This window comes from Geotrypetes seraphini, chromosome 14, assembly GCF_902459505.1.
Source record: "Geotrypetes seraphini chromosome 14, aGeoSer1.1, whole genome shotgun sequence".
NCBI classification, from domain to species: Eukaryota; Metazoa; Chordata; class Amphibia; order Gymnophiona; family Dermophiidae; genus Geotrypetes; species Geotrypetes seraphini.
Window position 1 is genome coordinate 26,872,800 of NC_047097.1, and position 22,836 is coordinate 26,895,635.

Consider the following 22,836-nt stretch of genomic DNA (forward strand, 5'->3'; position numbering starts at 1 on the left):
GTTTAGTTTTGGAATACTTAATAAACTGAAAGACACTTTTTTGTGGGTGTCTGAAACTTGTTTTTTATTTCCACTGGCATTCTAAAAGGCGCTAAATCTTTGCTTGTGACCCGGGTGAGGCCTTGCCTAGCTGACAGGTCTGGTGTCCAGCCACAATCTATTATCACATATCCTCCCTGCTGGCCAAGACTCTGTCCTCTCCAGGAGTCCCTTCGCAATCCCCTCCTGGTGCTAGCGACATTGCTGTGTCTTGATTTACTACTCCTTTCACGATGTTTTCCAGTTCAAGGCTTGAAGTTGTCGGTGCTCAGTAAGCAAATACCTAGAGTTCTTGTTGTACTTTTTTGCCTACCATCAGTGCTCTCTTCAGTTTGCTATGAAATTAGTCACGCTGCTTTAATACATATCTTTGGAGGTGCTTATTATTTCTAAATGCTACAACTTTGTAGGAGCTCTGCACTCAAGCAGCCATTTGACTCGGTGACATCACTGTAGGTTGAGTTTGTTCTTCTCGATGCTCTTGTAATTAGAAAGATAGTACAGTAGAAGCTTAGCTAACTGGCATTCAATTAACCGGCACTTTCAACCAACCGGCAAAAAAAGAAATGTCTCCTGTGCTCCTAAGGCGGTGTCTAAAGTGTTGTTCCTGACCCAATAATCTCCCCTCCCTCCCCAGAGGCATCAGCGGCAGCCATCAATCTCCCTCCCTCCTGATCCGGAAGCATTACAGCAGCTACCAATCTCCCTCCAGCTCCCGAAGCATCGCAACAGCCACCAATCTCCCTCCCTCCATTTCCGAAGCACCAGAGCTGGTCCTGACAACCCCCTCTCTCCATTCTTAAAGCAGCACAGGCGGAAGTGACGTGGCAGAATAAAGGCCCTACCGGGGCTGGCCAGAATCTGGCTGTTTACTGGCGCTGCCTCTGCTTGCTGGCTGCTGCTACATCGTCAGGTGACTGGGGGAGGAGGGAGGGGTGTTGTCAGGACTGCCTGTGCTGCTTTGGGAATGGAGGGAGGGAGGGAGTTGGTAGGATCAGCTCTGCTGCTTCAGGTAAGGGAGGGTGGAAGGGAGGGAAGGAGTGGGGGGAGAAGGGGGAAGAGAAATTGGCAGAGAAGAGGGGAGAGAGTGACCAAGAAAGAAGGGAAAAAGATGCTGGACCTACAAATTGGGGTGGGGGATGATAGAGTGAGGTTGGAAGGGAGACGCAACTATTTTTACATTAACTCTCAAATAACCAGAAACTACAGTTATCTGGCATCCACCAGTCCCCATGGATGCCAGATAACTGAGATTCTACTGGATCTTGAAAACAAAGATTAGTAATGTTAATTGGTTTTAATTTAAATTTATTTACATAAATTTAGGCATGATGCTATAAAGGGGACACGGAAATAGGAGGGTCATGGGTGGATTGGGGAGTCGTTCCTCAAAGTTACGCACATAATTATAGTATAAGGGGCTTCTGACCTGATTTTGTACTCCAGTTCTGTTGAGGACTGCTCCTGCTCCTTTCCGACCTTTCCGTCATCCACTCTGAGGTTTTCATTTGTAAAGGGCAGTACTGTATATCCAGTGAATAAACTTGCTATGGAGGCTGCCTAGAAGACGTATTCCACAGGGCTAAGGTTTTCTAACAGATGAACCTTTCCTATATATAGGGCATTTAAAAGGACGTTATAGCTGGAATAAATTATGTCATTCCAAAGTTTTATAGCTGTGGGGTGGAAATAATTTTGTTTGAGAAGTTTCAAAGGCTGATATGTTGGCATCATTGGACACATCTGTCTGAGCTTCATCTGGAGAGGGAAGAATCTGCCTCGAGCAGTGGAGAATAATATATTGGCATCCTTGTTAGTGGGTAACGGCAGCAACTTGTTCAGCCAGGGAAGCTCAAATGATGCCCTACTGAAAATGATTTCCCATTCCACTTCAAACGTCTTGTAGAAGTTTCTCTTTCTTGTTTTCTATAGATCCATGGATGCCAGATTCTGGAAGCGGTGCAGAAGCACAGTTGTGGAGGCTTGCCACCTGTCCGCAGCGCTCTGGAGAAGTAAGGAGCCAAGACTTCACAGTAAGGCTTGGGTGTATGTTTACTGAATGAAGCTGGATCTGATATGGATATTTTAAAAATAACATTCAATGCCTTTCATACTGGAACCCTCCTGTATGTCTGTGATTCTTGGAGAGGTCAGAATTTCAAATTCCAAACTATAATGACGCAATTAAAATAAGCGTGCTGTCTTGGAGCGTCTTTTAGCCCAAGCCGGCGTGCTGAACGCTCTGCGCTGCTCCAGACGCTCCTAGGAACTCTTTGAGCGTCGGGAGCAGTGCGGAGCATTCAGCGTGCCAGCCGGCGCTAAAAAACGCTTTCTCGGTTTTGTATAAGGGGGGGGGTGTTAATTACTATGAGCAGAATCTAAAGAAAGTCAAAGACAGCACAGAAGTAAAGGTTTGCCTCGCATTTCCTGTTTTAAAGGAGGCCTGTGCTTGTTGCAGGTAATATTTTGGGTTCTGAATATATGGTCCTTGAGATTGTGATTCATTTTGACAATTATAATTTTCATTTTACACTTTTAGCCGGCTCTTCTCAAATAAATATAATCAAAATCTTACACATTATAGCATAGAATCAATAATAGAATAAAACAATAGCCTATAAACAATCCCACTGCAATTGCATAATTTAATCATGTAAATAGGAAAAAATTAAGGGGAAATTCTGTAACTGCGGCACCTCCATTTATACATCCCAATGCCTTGCAATAGAAGCTTATTCTATAGTGGAACCAAGATGCTTAGGTTCTGTTGTAGAAAGAAACAGGGGAAAAACCAAAACCACAAACATAAATATGCAAAAACCAGAATGGAATTGTCCAGATAAGAATGATGTGCACTAAAAAAGTGTCCTCCAATTTGTCTGGTAATATAAAGATCTTTATTCTTCAAATATCACAATAACACATTCAACGACTCAATGACTCGACTTGTACATGTTTCGGCCATCAGGCCTGCCTCAGGAGTCTATAAGTGCATATTCTGACAATATAAAAAGATATAATCAAACTAATTGCACCTTATTTGTATAGTCTTTACTCAACAATCATTCATCAATAGCCATATATCAAACTTGTTTCTTTTTTGAAGCAAGTCATAAAGGATTGTCAACTCAATCCTCAGATGCACCACTCCACGTTCAGTTTAATTTCATAACACTAAGCTTCATGTGCATTGTCTTCACCGGATCCTGTATCATAATTACTTCTATTACTTTATTTATTAGTTTTATAAGTATTTAATTTAATTTTTTAAAAATTTTTTTAAACTTATCTTTCAGTTGGTGGTCTCTCTTTTATAGGGACTTCCTTTTGCCAACATGTTTCACTAGAGCTTTTTCAAGGCCAGGTCCCTAAACGGTTATACGCCTTCCATCTAGACGACACTTCTTGATCCAACCCACATAAATAACATCATCAAAAAGGGGTTTTTGTTGTTTTTTTTTGGAATAACTAATACCATATATACTCGAATATAAACCGGGATTTTTAGGCCATAAAATTGGCCCAAAAATGGGGTCCCTATTTATATTCGGGCCAACGCCCCCCTCCTAGAATTTTTTTAGGCCCCCGCCGCCAGGCTCTGCCCCCCTCCTCCTCCCTAGTCTATCATACCTCTGCCGATCCCTGGTGGAGGTGCAGCGGGCAGGAGCAAGCTTTCCGAACTCCTGCCCTGCTGCTAACCGGCTGCGTGGATCCAGTTTCTTCAGCTGAGCCGCACAAGCAGCATCGCGATTTGGCGCTGTTTCTCGGTGCTGAGTGGCTTCCTTACTGGCTCCCGTATTTCAAAAAAAAAAGATTTAGAAAATAGAAATAATGAAAGAAGATAAAAAATTTAAGAGATAGAAAAGTCTCTGAAATGGCCTGATAGCAAATAGTCCTGTTTTAGTGCAAGTCTTACTACAACTCCCGGCCTAGCACACTTGACAGATCCATCACTGGCAGAGCTTGAGAGCATCAAAGAAATTAACATTTCTAGAACATATCCACTAAAACTGTTTTTATGAAATAAATAAATCCAAATCAACACGAATCAGTACATATTAATACAAATTAAGGCAGATTGCGGTCCTCATTCCATTATTCAATTGGTCCATTCAGTCTGCCCATAAGTTATACCCATTAAAAAATACATGATTAGATTAACTTGTCTCTTGTTTGATATTTCTGGGCCGTAGAGTGTAAAGTCTGGTATTGTCTTAGGTTCCAAATGCTGAAGTTGCCATCCAAGCTCACTCCAGCCTATTCATCCATCCTGTTGTTTGCAGGATATCTACTGTCTGGCCAGTAACGTCCCCGCGTTCCAAGTGAGTGGAGTTCCCATTGATGCCTTCCCCAGCCCATTCTACACCAAATCATCACGTATGGGACACAGACTATGCAGATCTGTCCAATACCGGCCTTAATTCTTTAATTTATATCCTCCGTTTTCTAATTAGAGATCCTCTCTTTTTATCCCACGCTTTTTTGAATCCAGTCACCGTTTTCCTCTCTACCACTTCCTTCGGAAGGGCATTCCAGGTATCTACCACCCTCTCCGTGAAGAAGGATTTCCTAACATTGCTCCTAAGTCTTCCTCCCTGTAACCTCAAATTATGCCCTCTAATTTTACCATTTTTTCTACTCTGGAAAAGATTTGGTTCTATATTAATGCTTCTGCTTTAAAGCGCTAAACAGACTTGCCCCTAAATACATAATTGACCTTTTCTCCTTCTCGGCCAACAGACACAAGAGAAGCTCTCATTCCTACTTCGTTTCCCCCCCAGTTAGAGGTTGTAAACTGAAAAAACACCATGAACACCTTCTTTCACATCAAGCAGCATTGTGGGGTAAAGACCTACATCAACTGCTTTCGCCCACTACTTATAAGGACTTCAGAAAACGTCTAAAAACTCAACTGTTCTTAAAGTATCTAGACAACTGACCCACTCATTTTCCCCACTCATCTTCTTTCTCCTCCATAGTGATTCTTCTGTCCTATTAATTTCTTTCTCAGGACAACGCATTTCCAGTCCTATTAACTCTCCTCTTCCCCCCTCTTAAATTCAATCAATTTGTACCTCACTTAATCTATTGTAAACCGCATAGAACTTAACGGTATTGCGGTATATAAACTGTTATTATTATTTCAAATATTTAAACGTCTGTATCATATCTCCTGTGTCCCTCCTCTCCAGAGTATACGTTTAGATCTTCCAGTCTCCACTCATACTTCTTTTTGTTCAAACCTCTTACCATTTTTGTTGCCTTCCTCTGGACTGTTTCAAGTCTTTTTATATCCTTCACCAGATACAGCACTGTGAAACGCATTGTAGGAGGATTTTCCACTGAGCTTGAGAGCTTGTACCCAATATGAGCATTCCAGGGTATGTCTGGCTGAGTGCATGGTTGCCTCTGCTGTAATGACGGCACATAAAGGGCTAAACCAGCAGCTCTTTCTCCCTTCAGAATCCTGGCCGTGTGTCACGGGGTCATGTACAAACAGCTCTCGGCCTGGATGCTGCATGGACTGTTACTGGATCAGTATGAAGAGTTCTTTATCAAGCAAGGTCCGTCCACTGGGAATGTCCCTGCCCAGCCAGAGGAAGAGGAAGAAGATTTGGGTATTGGAGGCTTGACTGGAAAACAGCTACGAGAACTGCAGGACCTGGTGAGATCTCTTTCGGTGTTTTCTCCTGTTTTTCTACCTATCTCCAATATGTTTCTCTTAACCTTTGCAGAACGCGGAGATTTCTTTGCTTTGCTCTTGCATCATTATCTCGATGCTTTTATTATTCAGCAAATATCAAATGTGAATGTTAGCAATTTTCAGATATACATATTAGGTAGTCTTTGGATTCGATTACAGATTGCCCTGTTTTAATGACATCCCCCCAGTACGAAGCTTGTAGTTTAAGAATGAACCATCAAGTGTAAAAGCAGTTTTCCATTCAGGCAACCATGTTCAAAAATAGGACGCAGTGGACTAGCACAAGTTCTGTCTCGGCTCCCGTTTCCAGAACGGCTTTTAATTTGGCATTTCCCGAAAATCCAGGAAGTTGGAAAACAAAAACTGGAAGGGAATGATAAGCATATGAGCTGTCATCACGGAGTGTGGCATGCTCTTAACCACACTAGTCCTGTTGAAAACTCTGGGCCTGGTATTCAAAAGGTTTGTGTTCCTAATTTGGCCTCTTTGACCATTTACTGCAGGGGTGTCAAAGTCCCTCCTGGAGGGCCGCAATCCAGTCGGGTTTTTGGGATTTCCCCAATGAATATGCATGCCCTGCTTTCATGGTATGCTAATAGATCTCATGCATATTCACTGGGGAAATCCTGAAAACCCGACTGGATTGCGGCCCTCCAGGAGGGACTTTGACACCCCTGATTTACTGGATCTGAGTGCTTAAATTTATATTCAGAATTTCAGTAAACTTAAATTTAGGAGCATAAAGATGAGTGGCAATTGCCGGATTGGGAATTGGTGGTGCATAAATTGACTGCTTGGGGATTTCATAGGTTGTGGCATTCCTTTGAGTGCTGGAACAAATCAAATTTGTAATATTGGCTTTGAGTGGTGCCTGCAGCAGAGGAGGGGGAGGGGCCGTTTGGGCTTGTTTTATTGCAGGGTTTGCTGTGTTACTTGCGTTGGGGTGGGGAGGTGCGAGTATGATGTTCTTTGATACTGTAGTGGGTTTTGTTCTCATAACGCTATTTTGTCCTATTTTCTGTATTTCTGGTTTGATATATTCTTCTGTGTATATCTTTTTCAATAAAAGCGTTACCGTATTTCAAGGAGGAAAAAGAATAACACAGAAAAAATAACAGGTTTAGAACAAACGCTAGGAAGTTCTTTTTCACCCGGAGGGTGGTGGATACGTGGAACGCCCTCCCGGAGGCTGTGATAGGCAGGAGCACGTTACAGGGCTTCAAAGAAGGTTTGGATAGGTTCCTAGAGGACAAAGGGATTGAGGGGTACAGATAAGAATAGACGTGGGTTATAGGGATAGGCGTAGAGGTAGGTTATAGAAATAGTCAGGGACCACTGCTCAGGCAATGGGCCTTATGGGCTGCCGCGGGAGCGGACCGCTGGGCGAGATGGACCTCTGGTCTACCTCAGCGGAGGCAACGTCTTAGGTTCTTATTTCAATCCTTAGACCACAATTGTTAAATCCACTCAGTCTGTAGCATCTTTTAATCATTGTAAACCGCATAGAACTTCACGGTCCTGCAGTATATAAACTGTTGTTATTATTATTAAAAGGAAACTCTTGTGCATTAGCCCTGTGCAGTCTGTCCTCCCTTTCCCCAACTCTCTCATACTTTACACCTGTAGGATTTTTGTGATCATATTTCCTTTCTGGTCTGTAACAGCGCCTGATTGAAGAAGAGAATATGCTAGCACCTTCTTTGAAGCAGTTCTCGCTGCGAGTGGAAATGCTGCCGTCGTACATTCCAGTGAGGGTTGCAGAAAAAATCCTCTTTGTGGGCGAGTCAGTCCAGATGTTTGAAAATCAAAATGTGAATTTCACCCGAACAGGTAAAAAAACATCTGTGTCGTTCAGAAATAGCTTAAATTAGGGTGTCCCCTGCTACCTCAACCAGACATAGGAAAACTCACACCCCATTCACCCACCCCTCAATCAAGGAGGTCAAACGGAAAAAACTATATGATGGCCTCCTGGCCACTCAAGCAGCCAAACTAGACAACCAAATTGCCAATCTACTGACGGCATCCCCAGATTACAAAACATTTAGAAAAGAAATAGACCATACTCTTCAAGAAATCCCTGAAAAAGAAATAACACCGCAAGTTTCAATCCCGCCTCTCACGAAAGCCCCCTACCCAAAACAACTAGCCATACTCATTTCTTACTCTCCTTGAAAATGACCAGATATCTTTTTGTAATATATCCTTGATAATTCTTTTGTAATCCGCCTTGAACCGCAAGGTAATGGCGGAATAGAAATCTCTAATGTAATGTAATGGACTATGTTTGTCTGTCCTGTTATAGAACTGAGTGTATACTACAGTGAAATCTGGATTCCTTCTGTGAGAAATGAAATAAGAAATAACAGAATAATTATTAATAAATAAATGATGTTAATTGTTGCAGAGTGAAACAAAAAACAATGTGGAGAAATGATGGACTTTATTAATATTAAAATAATATTAAAACTTGGCAAACCACATAAAAACCTCTAGGATACAGTCCGCTGAAAAGCTCTGGACCCTGGACCCAACATGGTCTGTGTTTCGACAGAATGTCTTCTTCAGGGGTCCCTGTGAAGTCCTATGGTAAAGATACGTGGATAAAAATGCCTGTCGGAAATAAACTGATCCGTAAAAGCTGTGTGTAATAACCTATAAATTCCAGAATTTGTTTAACCCTGTGTGCATATAGCAGTAAGAATTATTGCTGAATCAGAAGAGAAGAGGGAGGCATTCTTGGGAAAGGTTTTGATACTGTATGGACACAATGCCTACAGTCAAGTGAACATGAAATCTGATGTCTCGGCATAACTAACCATAAGGACTATTGTTCAAGTAGCCAGCCTGAGTGCGTAACATAAAGTGTGAGCATATGAGGGGGCAACTGTAAATAGGGTCATAGGTCTGGGGAATAAGAGTAATGGGAGAAGTAATTAGGGGTGGAGAGACTGGAAGTAGTCAAGAAAGTATCTGATAGGCAGGAGGGACTAAGAAATGTTTGAACTTACTATAAAACCAATGGATATATTCAATTCTGTGTGCCTACTTTGTCATTATTTTGATGCAAATTGGACACCCTTTCTGGCCAGGAAGAAATAAAAGATTTTGGGCTTTACCAAAAACTTCTGGAGTTTCACTGTGATTGTGTTTCTTACACTTCTTAGGTTCCATCTTGAAAAACCAGGAAGACATTTTTGCTACTGAACTTCATAGGCTTAAGCAACAGCCTCTTTTCAGTCTGGTGGACTTTGAATCTGTGGTTGATCGAATCAGGAGTACTGTTGCCGAGGTAACCAGAATGTTTTCTTGTAAACCGTTTCTGTATGAGAAATTGGAAGTCATCCTGAATCTTCTAATAAAAAACACATTCCTTAGATGTGGGAGAAATGGCATTTCCAGTGCAATAGGTGAGTCATTCTAGACATGCAGGTTCTCTCCCAATGGTCATGAGCTATCTACAGAAGGGATCAACTCCAGATTTTTTCTCTGACTCTCCTCTACTTCACAGGGAGCTCTGCTGCCCCCTGCAGTTTTTCCCTTTTGCACATGAGCTAGAAGGAGTGGTTTTGTTCTGCACTCTGTTTTCTTCTGTGTTTTTCAAAATTTTTCAGTGTTTTAAGTGCTCGAAGCCTTCCCATTTGGCTCTGCCTGCGGAGAGAAGTCACAGACTACAGTCTGTAGCTGACAAGCCAATCCCTAGTTATACCTGTTAGCCAGCCTGCATAAGTATCTTTGCATCCCAGGGCCATCCCGATTTCTTTCTCACCCACTGCTGAGCAGGGGTTTGAGCGCAGGCTGTTAGGCATACATCAGAGGCTCCATCGGAGGCTCAGCCATGTCTCGCATGGGTGCCAGCTGTATTTTTCACTTCCCCCCCTTCTGAGTGCGCATCCCTCAGTTCGTGGGGGTGGGAGTATGGCCATACTTCATATCTGACCGGCAACCTGAAGACAGACTTCAGAGAGGCATTTCCAATTGAAGATGGTGATACTTCTCTATTCAGCTACTGTTTAGAGCTGAGGCAAGCTGCAGCACATTTCCAGCACAGGTCACAGTGAGTAAGGCTGTCACAACCTTTGAGAAGATTAGGGGAGGGGGAGATCTGAATTTTGCAAATTTGAAGGTTGCTATATGTTTCCCTACCTAAAAAAAATAAATTCCTAAAATTGCCGTTTTTTGCAGTTTGTTTAAGGGGTTAAATTAACGTTTTTTGATACAAAAAGCTTAGCGGCAGCCATCTTGGATTTTAGCAATGTTTTATTCAAAAGTTTCCTGCTCTTCTAAAACTGCGATTTTTGCCTCTATTTTTGTTCGGATGGAGTCCTTAGGCACTGAATTCATGTCTGAATTGCTTAAAATTTGTGATTCAAGAGCGTCCTTGCACCACATGCCACGTAGCACGGGCAGGTGAGGCGGGAGCGACAACCTTAGCCTCTCCCCTGACTAAGCAGGTGGCTTGCTCTATGGGGCAGCCATCGCTATTTCGGGGCCTAGTAAAGCTGACAGTCCTGCACAAAAGGACGGCGATGCCCCACAGCCCAGAAAGGGGCAAGGTTGTCAACTGGGGGTGATTCAGAGCTCCAGGTTTTCTCAAACTTCATGGAAATTTTTGTGGAATGCTTTGTCTCCCAGCGGCCTTGCCTCACAGGGCATGTCTTTGTTGCAGTCTTTTTACTGTTCCTGATTTGGGAGACCCTGCTTATGCAGATGCTGGCTTTCAGAATCCTGCTCTGGTTTCTGAACTGGGGGATGATCCTTTGGTTCTGCACTTTAAGTCTGCAGCTTTGATAGATCTTATCTCGTAGTCCCTTCATGAGTTCCATTTGGACACGCCGCCAGCTCCTTCTGCCTCCTCTTCTTTCGTGTGTGGAGTGAGAGCTCAGTCCGCAGCATTTCCCTGACATCTAGATATTAACATCCTGCTCATACCTGGCATCTAGATATTAACATCCTGCTCATCTCGGAGCAGTGGGATGCTCCGGAGGGGACTCTCAAGTTAGGGAAAGCCATGTCCCATATGTATCCTATGGCACAAGAGTGTCAGCAACTTTTCAGTCAGCCTAGGGTAGATTCCCTGGTGGCTCAAGTGACCAAGCGCATCTCCCTTCCGAGTGAAAGCAGTGTGGTGCTTAAAGACATGCAGGACCGTCACTCATTCGACACCTCTGGTCTAGAGGATCCGGATCACTTTGCTCTTACAGCAAGGCTACTAAGCGCAAAGCGCTAGAACAAAAAGTCTATTTGGATGTTGTCATTGCTACTCTTCTCAAGTCCAAGAAGTTGACTATGATCTCGGCTTATGCTAAGGCTTGGAAGACTTACCAACATTCGTTTGACCATGAAAGTGTGGAACCGTATTCAGTTCCGGTGTCTGTGGTACTGGCCTTCCTCCCAGAGGGTCTAGACAAAGGCCTCACCATAGCTTCCCTTTTGGTTTAGGTTGCTGGGCTGTTTTGTTTCAGAGCCTGGGACCATACGCCTTCACTAGTGTCACAACCAGACATCGTTAGATTTCTGAAGGAGGCTCTTTGGATTCGGACACTGATTAAGCCACCTTTCCATTTGTGGGACCTTAACGTGGTTCTGTCCGGCCTCTCTAAAGTTCCGTTTGAGCCTCTCAAAGATGTATCTTTTTTAGACTTGACACTTAAGGCAGTTTTCCTAGTCGCAATCACTTTGGCTAGACATGTCTCGGAACTTCAGGCTCTATCTTGTAGAGAGGGCCCTTTCTGAAGATCTCAGAGTCTGAGATCATCCTATGCACTGTTCCTTCTTTTCTACAGAAGGTGGTTTGGGCATTTCATGTTAATCAGGAAGTGCACTTGCCTATATTTCAGCCCACCGGGTCTAAGTCAGAAGACTGTGTTTTGAAGAAGTTGGACGTGTGCAGAGTGCTCCTTCACTATTTGGAGATCAGCAACGAGTTTAGACTCTCAGACCGTTTGTTTGCACTGACTCATTCCTCCAAGCGGGGCGTTCTGACTTCCAAAGCCACAATTTCAAAATGGATCTATAAAATCATTTCGTCAGCGTAAATTGTCTCTGGGAAAGTCTTCTGTATCTGTCAAGGCGCATTCTATCAGGAGCGTGTCCTCTTTTTGAGCCAAAGCTAGGACAGTCTTCCCATAGGAGATTTGCAGAGCGGCTGGTCCATACTCCATACGTTTTCTAAGTTTTACAGAGTGGCCCTAGACTGCTTTGGTACGTCCCGCATATCTAGAATGACTCACCTATTTCACTGGAAAAAGAGATTATGTCCTTACCTTGATAATATCTTTTCCAGTAGACAGGTGAGTCATTCTAGATTCTGGCCCTGTCCTTCCTGCGCCTGCCAACTGTCTCTTTCTGTTTATGCCGCTCCAAGTTAATTTTACTGTTGATACTTGGGGAAATTCCCATGATTGTTCCTACTTTACCTGTAGTCGATGGAGCTCTTTATGCTTGGGTACTATTTGCAGGTGGCAGCAGAGCTCCCTGTGAAGTAGAGGAGAGTCGGAGAAAAAATCCAGAGTGGATTCCTTCTGCAGATGGCTTGCAGCCATTGGGAGAGAACCCAATGGCTAGAATGACTCGCCTATCTCCTGGAAATGATATTATCAAGGTAAGAACCATAGCCTTGAAAATCCCTTTCAGGGTGGTATTCTAAATAGCATGGAGCTACTATCTTTTGTTAACCAAAATGTCTATGGAATCAGTGAGGACCTTGCTGTCTCCCCAACTATAAACTAAAAGCAATAAGTCAGTACTTCTCTGTCTCTTTTTCCCCCATCTAGCATTTATGGAAGCTGATGGTAGAAGAATCTGATTTGCTGGGACAGCTAAAGGTAAGAACTGATTATTAGAATGATATGACATCCCAAAATGACATGACATTATATTATCTGTAGCTTATGAGGGGGTATTAGAAAAACTCTTTTGTCATTCCTCAGGCCCCCATCAGTGAAGAGATGTGAGATATTTAATCTTTCATTCTGATTGGGTTGATCTCCTTTCTAACTCAGTTTAGATTATGTGCAGTGCTATATTTTGCTGTCTAGCAGAGATTTGACAAAGAAAAAGTAAAGCTGCAAGCCTTGTCCATAAGTAAACTCCACCAGCAGTTCCTGTGAACTGCACTATTAGTGCTGTGCTCTGCCTTGTGACGGCATCAAGGACATTCTCCAAGGTGGTTGTGATAGCAGCCTTGCACAAAGAGGGCGTGCTGGTCCTTCCTTCCTGGATGACTGGTTGAATTTAAATTAAAGCTTAATTCAGAAACAACTACATTCTTTTACGCCTCTCCACGTCAAAATTGTATAGAGACATCTGTAATTTAAGACATCAAAATGTATCCCATCAAATCCACTATCAAAATTTTGGATCAAAATTTGATTATGAAGAATCAGGTCGATGCTCTGGTATAAGAACATAAGAAGTTGCCTCCGCTGAGGCAGACCATAGGTCCATCCTGCCCAGCGGTCCGCTCCCGCGGCGGCCCATCAGGCCCATTGCCTGAGTAGTGGTCTATACCTATCTATACCCTTCAATCCCTTTTTCTTCTAGGAATCTATCCAAACCTTCTTTGAAACCATTTAATGTTTTCTTGTCTACAACAGCCTCTGGAAGCGCGTTCCATGTATCCACCACCCTCTGAGTGAAAAAGAACTTCCTAGCGTTTGTTCTAAACCTGTCCCCTTTTAATTTCTCCAAGTGCCCCCTCGTACTTGTGGTGCCCCTTAAATTGAAAAATCTGTCTCTGTCTACTTTTTCTATGCCCTTCAGGATCTTGAAGGTTTCTATCATGTCTCCTCTAAGTCTCCGCTTTTCCAGTGAGAAAAGTCCCAACTGCTTCAATCTGTCGGTATATGGGAGATTTTCCATTCCCTTTATCAGTTTAGTTGCTCTTCTCTGTACTCCCTCAAGTACTGCCATGTCCTTCTTTTGGTACAGCAACCAGTACTGGACACAGTACTCCAGATGCGGCCTCACCATTGCACGATACAGCGGCATGATGACTTCCTTCGTCCTGGTCGTAATACCCTTCTTAATGATACCCAACATTCTGTTTGCTTTCTTTGAGACTGTGGCGCACTGCGCCGATGCCTTCAGTGTTGCGTCTACCATCACTCCCAGGTCTCTCTCCAGGTTGCTGACCCCTAGTGGTGTTCCCCCCATTTTGTATGTGAACATCGGGTTCTTTTTCCCCACGTGCATGACCTTGCATTTCCCTATGTTGAAGCTCATTTGCCATTTTTCGGCCCACTTTTCCAGCTGCGTTAGATCCTTTTGGAGATCTTCGCAGTCTTCCCTGGTTTGAGCCCTGCTGTATAGTTTGGTGTCATCTGCAAATTTAATGACCTCACACTTGGTTCCCACCTCTAGGTCGTTTATGTAGATATTGAACAGGAGCGGTCCTAGCACCGACCCCTGCGGAACTCCGCTCGTGACCCCTTTCCAATCTGAGTAATGGCCCTTTACGCCAACCCTCTGCTTCCTGTTTGCCAGCCAGTTTTTAATCCATCGGTGGACCTCCCCTTGCACCCCGTGGTTCCATATATGACAGTCTACTAGCCACCAGAGCAGCACAAATAGACCACCACCTCTCAAATCTGCTGACCACGACGCCCAATTACAAAACATTCAGGAAAGAGCTGAAAACCATACTATTCAAGAAATTTGTTAAATGATCTAACCAAACCGTATCGACCATTCCCAGATCCCAACGCATACTATAGCTATCAACCTTGTAATCTCCCTGGGAATGCCCAGGCTAACTTCTTGTTGTAAATCGCCTAGAGCTGAAAGGTATTGGCGGGATAGTAAACATCAATGTAATGTAATGTCATTGCATGAGTGGTGGAATTCCTAGAACAGTTGATTGAGTGGAGTTGCTGGAACACCTTGGTGTCTGCTTCAACTCAAGGCAGGGATGGGTATTCCTACCAATGAACAAGGGTGCAGAAGTTCCAGTTGCAAGTGCAAACCCTTTTTTAGAAGCAGGAGGCTACAGGCCTGGGAGTACTTTCAGATGTTGGGAGTTCCATGGTGGTGATTTATGGGGGGTTCATTGGGTCCGAGCACACATGCATTCCCTTCAGGAAGTTCTTCTGTCCTGGTCACCACAGATATAGAAGTTGTAGGTGGGGATTTGTTCCAAGCAGAGGCAAGGATGCTGACTTCATAGTCCCAGTTTGGTACAGGTCATGAGCTTGGAACCTTTGGAGTGGACAAACAGATGCCAGTCTCAAGGGCTGGGGTCTTATCAACTAGCTCAAGTGACACAGAGACTCTGCTTTGAGGAAGAGGCAAAGTGATCCATCAACAAGTTAGAGACTTTGATGGCCTTCCAGTCGTGGGCAGTTCAACAAAAGTAGCCTATGTGAATTGGGCAAGAGGGGACAAAGAGTCGCCAGCAGAAGCTGCAAGCTTGATGGTCTAGGTGGAAATAGTCTAGACAGAAAGTCATCTGTCGGATCTTCCCACAGCTCGTGTGGCAAGCATAGAGAATAGTCAGGCAGATTATATGAGCAGACACCTCTTGGATCCAGGAGAGCAGAATATAACCCAGAATGCCTTCACATGGATGGTGAAGCATTGGAGCCAGCCAGCAATTTTTTTATTTATTTGGAATTATTAACCACCTTTTCATGAAGAGATTCACCCAAAGTGTTTTACAATACATTTAATAGTACTGAGGTACTCTTAAGTATTTCCCCTATCTGTCCCAGCAGGTTCACAATCTTACTGGGGCAACAGAGGGTTAAGTGACTTGCCCAAGGTCATAGGGAGCAGGCTGGGATTAAACTCGCAACCTCAGGGTGCTGAGGCAGCTGCTCTAACCACCAGGCCACTCTTACTCCATTGGCTTGATGGTATTGGCAAGCGATGCAGAAGTGCCCAGATTTTTCAGTTAACAGAGAGACTTTTGGTCAGAATAGATGCCCTAGTTCAGCCATGGCCCCAGGACATGCTTGGTTCAAAGGATTTCTGATAAGGTTGTTCACCTGTATATGATTGGGATTTTTTTTTTAAATTTCAGATAATTAAGGATTTTTACCTCCTTGGGAGAGGGGAGTTGTTCCAAGCCTTCATTGATATCGCTCAGAATATGTTGAAAACTCCACCCACAGCTGTGACAGAACACGGTGAGTCTTGTTTGTCAGTCTTTATTTGGGCATTGCCAGTTAGGAATTGGAACGTTAGATCATCTTGTATTTCACTGTCCACTAATATTCGGATTCTGGAGGTCCATATAGAATAAAATAATTTCGATTCTTGAAGCCCCAATTCCATTATATGGAATTATAATGTTTGGTACCTCAGTTATGAAAAATAGCCTGCTAAATAGTTCCAAAGATAAACTTCTTCTCATCACGACAGATGTGGCTTTGCAAATGATTACTAGGAACTGGAAACAGTGGGATAGGTTGAATATGCCATTTTGATGGGAGACCTTATGTCTGTATTACCGACATGAGAAAATGCTTGTAGAAAAAATAAATGAATCACAAAGATTTATAGAAATCTTATGTTAAACAACTTTAATAATACTGTGTACCTACCATCTTAAAGATTTCATATTCTACATACAAATCCAGAGAGGGAGGAGGGGAGGAGATTGTTTATTTTGTATTCATATTTAGTAAATAAGTGTTTTTCAAAAATGAATAATGTTATACTTACTGTAAGATGTGTTTTTTAATAAAATTAATAAACAATTTAAATAGAATCCTTATTTGGATTTAGTTCATACTTTTTTCAATTGTAGCTTAAGGTGAAATTATGTTAGGTATACTTTCGTATTTTCCTGTCCCAAGAGGGCTTACAGTTTAACTCTGTACCTGAGGCAACAGAGAGGGTTAAGTGACATGCTAATAGAGAATGACACGGTGGCAGTTACCCTGTGGCTAACCGCAGGTAACCTGCCGAAACGGTGGGAGAGGGGGGGGGGGAAGTGCTCACTGCTGGCATGGGGACAAGGCCATCCACCGCCCTGTGGAGTGGTGAATGGCCTTGTCCCCGCAGTTAAGGGAGGGAAAACGCGCGGTCAGCGATCACGTGTGGCCCTCTCCCTCCCTATGACCAAATCTATCTCCCTCCCTCCCCCTTACCTTCGCGGCCCTTTAGTAAAGAAACTTAATGAAGCCTGCCTACCTGCAGTCGTGTGTGCACAGGCAGGCAGTCTGCGCCGGCTTCGGTAAGTTTCTTTACTAACGCGCTGCGAAGGTAAGGGGGAGGGAGGGAGATTCTCGGGCTGCTGAAGGATGGTGAGGTGGCGAGAGGGAAGGGTGGATGCTATGGGGACGGGGCAGTGAAGGGGACGGCGGGGACGGGGCAGTGAAGGGGACGGTGGTCCGGTGACCGGGCAGTGACGGGGACAGTTTTCCTCGTTATCAGCCTGGTGCTCTAACCACTAGGCTCCTCCTCCATTCCATTGCTTGCTGCCTTATCCACCAATCACAGCAAGCTTCAGCCATTGCAGTAAAAGACTGCGCTGTATTAAAGGAGCAGAACACAACTGTCCGGCTCCTTTCCTTTACCCCTCTCTCTCTCTTTCGTATTTCTGAAACTGACCTGTGTAAGTCTGTTGGTTTTGCCCTGTATTGAGGTAGCTTTGAGTAAGCCATTTGTCTCTCTCAGATGTTAACGTGGCATTCCAGCTGTCGGCACACAAAGTGTTATTGGACGATGATAATCTCTTACCCCTGCTCCATCTGACAATTGATTATCAAGGAAAAGAACATAAAGGTAGGGCTTCTTGGATTCTATCATTTCTATTTGAACCAAACTGAGAGCTGCTTATAAACTAAATTTGGTTTCTAGATACTTAAACTTGTGTTAACTCTTTAGCTTTTAATAATAATATGGTAGTTTTGTGCCTAGTTTATAACCAGAATACTGGTGAACAGTAGTAGCACAAAAATTTGTTTTGCTTCGCAGATGTGTCTCAGGCTCGAGAAGGCCCATCGCGAGAATCCTCCCCACGGGAGTCACCCTCTTCTGGCTGGGCGGCTCTGGGACTATCCTATAAAGTGCAGTGGCCTTTGCACATTCTCTTCACACCAGCCGTGCTAGAGAAGTAAGTCTAATCTTGCTGCCCATTGGAACATGTAATACTATAACATCTTGAGATTTATGTCTTCATTTAAAGACTAGGAAGAGAATAACATTCTACTTGGTTACACACTGGTCTTGAGTCAAGATTCCGCTTGTCTTTCCACCTTAAGTCTTTCCCCTTCCCTGAAAGTGTAAGATATTGAAACTGAGATGTCTTGATGTTTTGAGTTTAAAGCTTCATTAATTGGTCATCTTTTTCTATGTTGCTTTGTTGATATATGGGTACTGCAATGACATGCAGCTCCTTGAGGGATGACAAAGATGATCTTGTCTCTTTGACAGGTACAACGTTGTGTTCAAGTACTTACTTAGTGTACGACGGGTTCAGTCTGAGCTGCAGCACTGCTGGGCTCTCCAAATGCAGCGGAAGCATCTGAAGTCCAACAGAACTGATGCAATCAAATGGAGACTCAGGAACCACATGGCATTTCTGGTGGATAACCTCCAGTATTACCTTCAAGTTAGTGATGGAATTGATGAACAGAACACACTGATCCCAAGGAGGTTTTTCTAGGTCCAATGGACAGTGCTAACGAGTGAAGCTTTCATTTAGAGGAAAAAAATGTGTTAAATAGTGTGATCTGCAAGTCTTGGAGAAATGCTGCTTTGTGAACTAGTTCAAGCACCAACAAAAAAAGGCAAGGGGATGTCTTAGCAACCAAAACAAGTCTTTATTAGAAACAGTAGGTCCCAACAAGGATCCCAGTTTCGGCGTCAGGGGACACTTCGATAGAACAATACAGGTTCTCAAAAAAAAACTGCTGAGCTGCGAGTTTTGATTTTACAGCGTCAAGCGCAGCTCGCTGTTTCTGCTCCAGCAGGGTTTTTGAGAACCTGTATCGTTCTATCGAAGTGTCCCCCTCAAAGAAGACCGGTTTCTACTTAATTGCATCAAACTTGACTCCATCCCTATTCAAACAGTATCCACCCTAAAATTACTTGGGAGCCATCCTCGACAGTAAATTTAATTACCATGATCAAATCGGTGCTGTAGTGAAAAAAAATGTTTTTACCGCTTGCGAATGATCCGCTCTCTTTCCAAAGTTCTCGAACCATCATCCGTCAGTACTCTAATTCACTCTTTGGCGATTTCCTGTATTGACTTTTGTAATGTCTTATACAAAGGGATCACACAGACAGAAATCCGACGTCCGCAGATCATTCAAAATACTTCTGTTAAAGTTATCTTCCAGGCAAGGAAATTCGACCATGTCTCACCTTTATTAATCAAAGCACATTGGCTGCCCGTCAAACATAGAATCACTTATAAAATCCTTGTTCTTACATTTAAAACTAGAACTAGTAATCGACCTGAATTCATCAATAGACTTCTCTTACCCTACGCCCCCCTCAAATTCCTTCGTTCCATTACACAACATCTTCTCAATATCACCTCCTTAAAAAATATTAAAACCATGCGCTCAAATATTTTTGCGGTTACTGCACCTTCCCTCTGGAACTATATACAAAATTACATAAGTGAAGAAACAAACTTAAACTGTTTCAAATCCAAATTAAAAACCTTTTTGTTTAAAGACGCATTCAAGTAGCAATTGTCCTCTTAAAGACACTGTTGAATAGCATCTATCCTCATAAGGACCACTTGACATTCCTTTCCTTGGATTTTTTCCCCCCACCTTTTGTTCTTTCCTTCAATGTCTCTTTTTAATTTTGTAGTTCTACCCCTTTTTCCTTTTGTTCAAATCTAATCTAATCTAATACTTGACTTTATATACCGAGTCTTCATTCTAAGAAAGCTCAACCCGGTTTACAATAGTTAACTTAAAAAAATATAAACCATAAAAGAAGAATTTCGAAAAGAATTAATTTCCAGAATGTTTAGTGAATAAAGTAGTTTTCAAAAGCTTACGAAAAAATGGAAGAGAACCAGAGCTTCTTTTAAGGAGCGGAAGATCGTTCCAAAGTTGAGAAAACTTAAAAATCAAAGAGTGGCCAAAAATCGTAACTCCTCTAATCCCTTTTCTGGAAGAGAAAGAGAATTTATGTTGTTGGTCTGTCTGGTTAAATATTCCCTCTACCATGTTTATTTTATGAACTTGATGATTTTTATTGATTGATGTATGCCACCTAGAAGCCTGGGTATGATAAATTTTTAAGTAAACCTGAAGGTTGACTTGTTTTGGTTGCTAAGACATCCCCCTTGCTTTTTTTATGTTGTTGTTTTTGCTTGTATCCCAAGACGAGAGATTCTTCGGTCTGCCTATTGTGAACTAGCTCTTCATCCAGTTTGAGAAGTCCAGATCAATAAGTCCATCGCTTCTCTTATTAGGTGGATGTGCTCGAGTCCCAGTTCTCACAGCTGCTACAACAGATAAACTCCACAAGAGATTTTGAAAGCATCCGACTCGCTCATGATCACTTCCTGAGTAACCTCCTGGCCCAGTCATTCATCTTGCTGAAACACGTAAGTGTGCCCCTTGAAATACATTTTGCTTTATGGGGGTGGAATTGCTTGGCGCTACTCTAGTTTACTTTGAGTGGTCCTTTAGCCACACTAGTTTCAGCAGCTGAACAATAGATTTGATTTAGTTTCACTGTGCTAAACTAGTTTAACGGAACAGAACCGGTCAGGAACTCATTTGGTTGGCTTGTCAGAGATACCATCACCGTTCATCATTGTTGCTCTCTACAAAGGAAAGTTCCTTAGCATCCCTCCAGACCAGTTCAGATGTGGTTTTAGTATTCCTACCAGGAAATGGAGATTAAGGACTACTAGTCTGGAAATGATCCTTATAAGTTTCTGGAATCCTGTGGATTACAAGACCTAGAGGTAGGTCTTGTCAGACAAATTGGATCAATTTCTTTGACTGGGTGGCCAGAGATTTGGATAGAGGGTGTGCGCTAGATGTGGTGTATTTAGATTTTAGCAAAGCCTTTGACAGTGTTCCACACAGATGTCTAATAAATAAACTGAGTGCCCTTGGAATGGGTCCCAAAGTGACAGGCTAGGTCAAGAATTGGTTGAGTGGAAGGCAACAGAGGGTAGTGATCAATGGAGATAGCTCTGAGGAAAGGGGTGTTACCAGTGGTGTGCCTCAAGGTTCTGTTCTTAGGCCTGTTCTTTTTAACATTTTTATAAATGATCTTGCTGAAGGGCTGTCGGATAAGATTTGCCTCTTTGTGGATGATACCAAAATCTGTAAAAGAGTAGACACCCAGGATGGTGTGAACAACATGAAGAAAGACCTGGCGAAGCTTGAAGAATGGTCTGAAATTTGGCAGCTAAGAAGTGCAAGGTCATGCATTTGGGTTGCAAAAACCCGAGGGAACGGTACTGTTTAGGGGGTGAAGTATTTTAAGTGCACACTAGAACAGGACTTGGGTGTGATGATCTTAAGGTAGCCAAACAGGTTGAAAAGGTGACGGCAAAAGCTAGAAGGATGCTAGGTTGCATAGGGAGAGGTATGGCCAGTAGGAAAAAGGAGGTATTGATGCCTCTGTATAAGACTCTGGTGAGACCTCATTTAGAAAATTGTGTACAGTTCTGGAGGCCAAACCTTCAAAAAGATATAAAAAGGATGGAGTCGGTCCAGAGGAAGGCTACTAAAATAGTGTGTTGTCTTCGTCATAAGGCTTATGGGAACAGACTTAAAGATCTCAATCTGTATACTTTGGAGGGGAGATATGATAGAGACATTTAAATACCTATGTAATGTAAATGCATATGAGTCGAGTCCCTTTCATTTGAAAGGAAGTTCTGGAATGAGAGGACATAGAATGAGGTTAAGAGGTGATAAGCTCTGGAGTGATCTAAGGAAATACTTTTTTTACAGAAAGATTGGTAGATGCATGGTACCGTCTCCCAGAAGAGGTGGTGGAGACAGAGACTATGTCTGAATTCAAAAGGGCCTGGGATAGGCACGTGGGATCTCTCGGAGAGAGAAAGAGATAATGGTTACTGTGGATGGGCAGACTAGATGTGCCATTTGGCCTTTATCTGCCATCATGTTTCTGTGGCAAGTCTAAAATGTGCACATGTTATCTGTGACCAGGAAGTGACATCAGAAGGAGAGCTGAAGCTGGTGCGAGCAGCAGGTAGGAGCTACTGCTGACAAGGATTTAAAGAGATGAATGGGTAGCGAAGAGGAGAGGTGCCGGCGCTCCTGTTAAGTTGGCGCCCGAGGCCACTCCACGCTCCTACGCCATTGTTTCTATTGTAGCTGTGTAAAAGGACTCCCAAATTAGTTGGGCAAATGTTTTAAATATTGATCTCGGCGTACTTGTGGGTCAGCAAATGATGCAAGGACTTGAAAAATTGCCACCAAAGTTATATTCCGTTTATCTCACCAGAAACAATCATAATTTCACTGCCTGCCATTTTAAAAAAATGTGGCAGCATTCTTGTGCATGGCTTCATGTAGCCTGATTTATTGACAAAACCAGAGTCCACTGGCTAAGATTGTCTTATAAATTCTAATGTAACCAAGCAGATCCTCAAAACATTTTCTCTTCCTTCTTTCTGTAGGTTTTCCATTGTCTAAATGAGATCCTGGATCTCTGTCACAGTTTCTGCTCCCTGGTCAGTCAGAATTTGGGTCCTCTGGATGAACGAGGCGCAGCACAGCTCGAAATCCTTGTCAAGGTGAGCTCAGCAGCAAGCAGCCCTCTATAACTATGCATTACTTTTGTGTACATATTAATACGTAAGTCAGTAAAGCCCCCAAAATGTAAGGTTAGACCCCCCCTCCCAAAAAAAAAATGTAAGGTTTGGAGGGGTTATGGTTGAAGCGGCCTTACTATCCGCGGTCCCGAGTTCAATTCCTCACAGAAGATTCACCAGGAAGTAGAATCAAATAACAAGCACAGCCACAAGTGCTTGCATAAAGAATATATTATAGAAATAGGCTTACAGAAAAGCAATATTCATAAGCATTATAATTAAGGAGAGAGCAAAGCAGTTTCCCTTCCTTACAGAGTCCGGAGGAAAAGAGAGACAGAGAAACGTGAAGTCCCAGGGAGAGCCAGAGAGAGAG

At 43.1% G+C, this 22,836-nt stretch overlaps 1 protein-coding gene across 1 annotated transcript in view; it reads left to right on the forward strand.

The window, feature by feature from the left end:
- The window catches only part of TUBGCP4 (tubulin gamma complex associated protein 4), a 59,543-nt gene that overhangs the window by 29,750 nt on the left and 6,957 nt on the right, over nt 1-22,836 (forward strand). Inside the window, exons 6-16 of the mRNA XM_033920194.1 lie at nt 1,972-2,051; nt 5,503-5,704; nt 7,408-7,573; nt 8,911-9,035; nt 12,520-12,570; nt 15,765-15,870; nt 17,366-17,473; nt 17,666-17,804; nt 18,125-18,302; nt 20,133-20,267; nt 22,329-22,445. Coding sequence (XP_033776085.1) covers nt 1,972-2,051; nt 5,503-5,704; nt 7,408-7,573; nt 8,911-9,035; nt 12,520-12,570; nt 15,765-15,870; nt 17,366-17,473; nt 17,666-17,804; nt 18,125-18,302; nt 20,133-20,267; nt 22,329-22,445 — 1,407 coding nt within the window. The remainder of the gene's footprint in view (nt 1-1,971; nt 2,052-5,502; nt 5,705-7,407; nt 7,574-8,910; nt 9,036-12,519; nt 12,571-15,764; nt 15,871-17,365; nt 17,474-17,665; nt 17,805-18,124; nt 18,303-20,132; nt 20,268-22,328; nt 22,446-22,836) is intronic.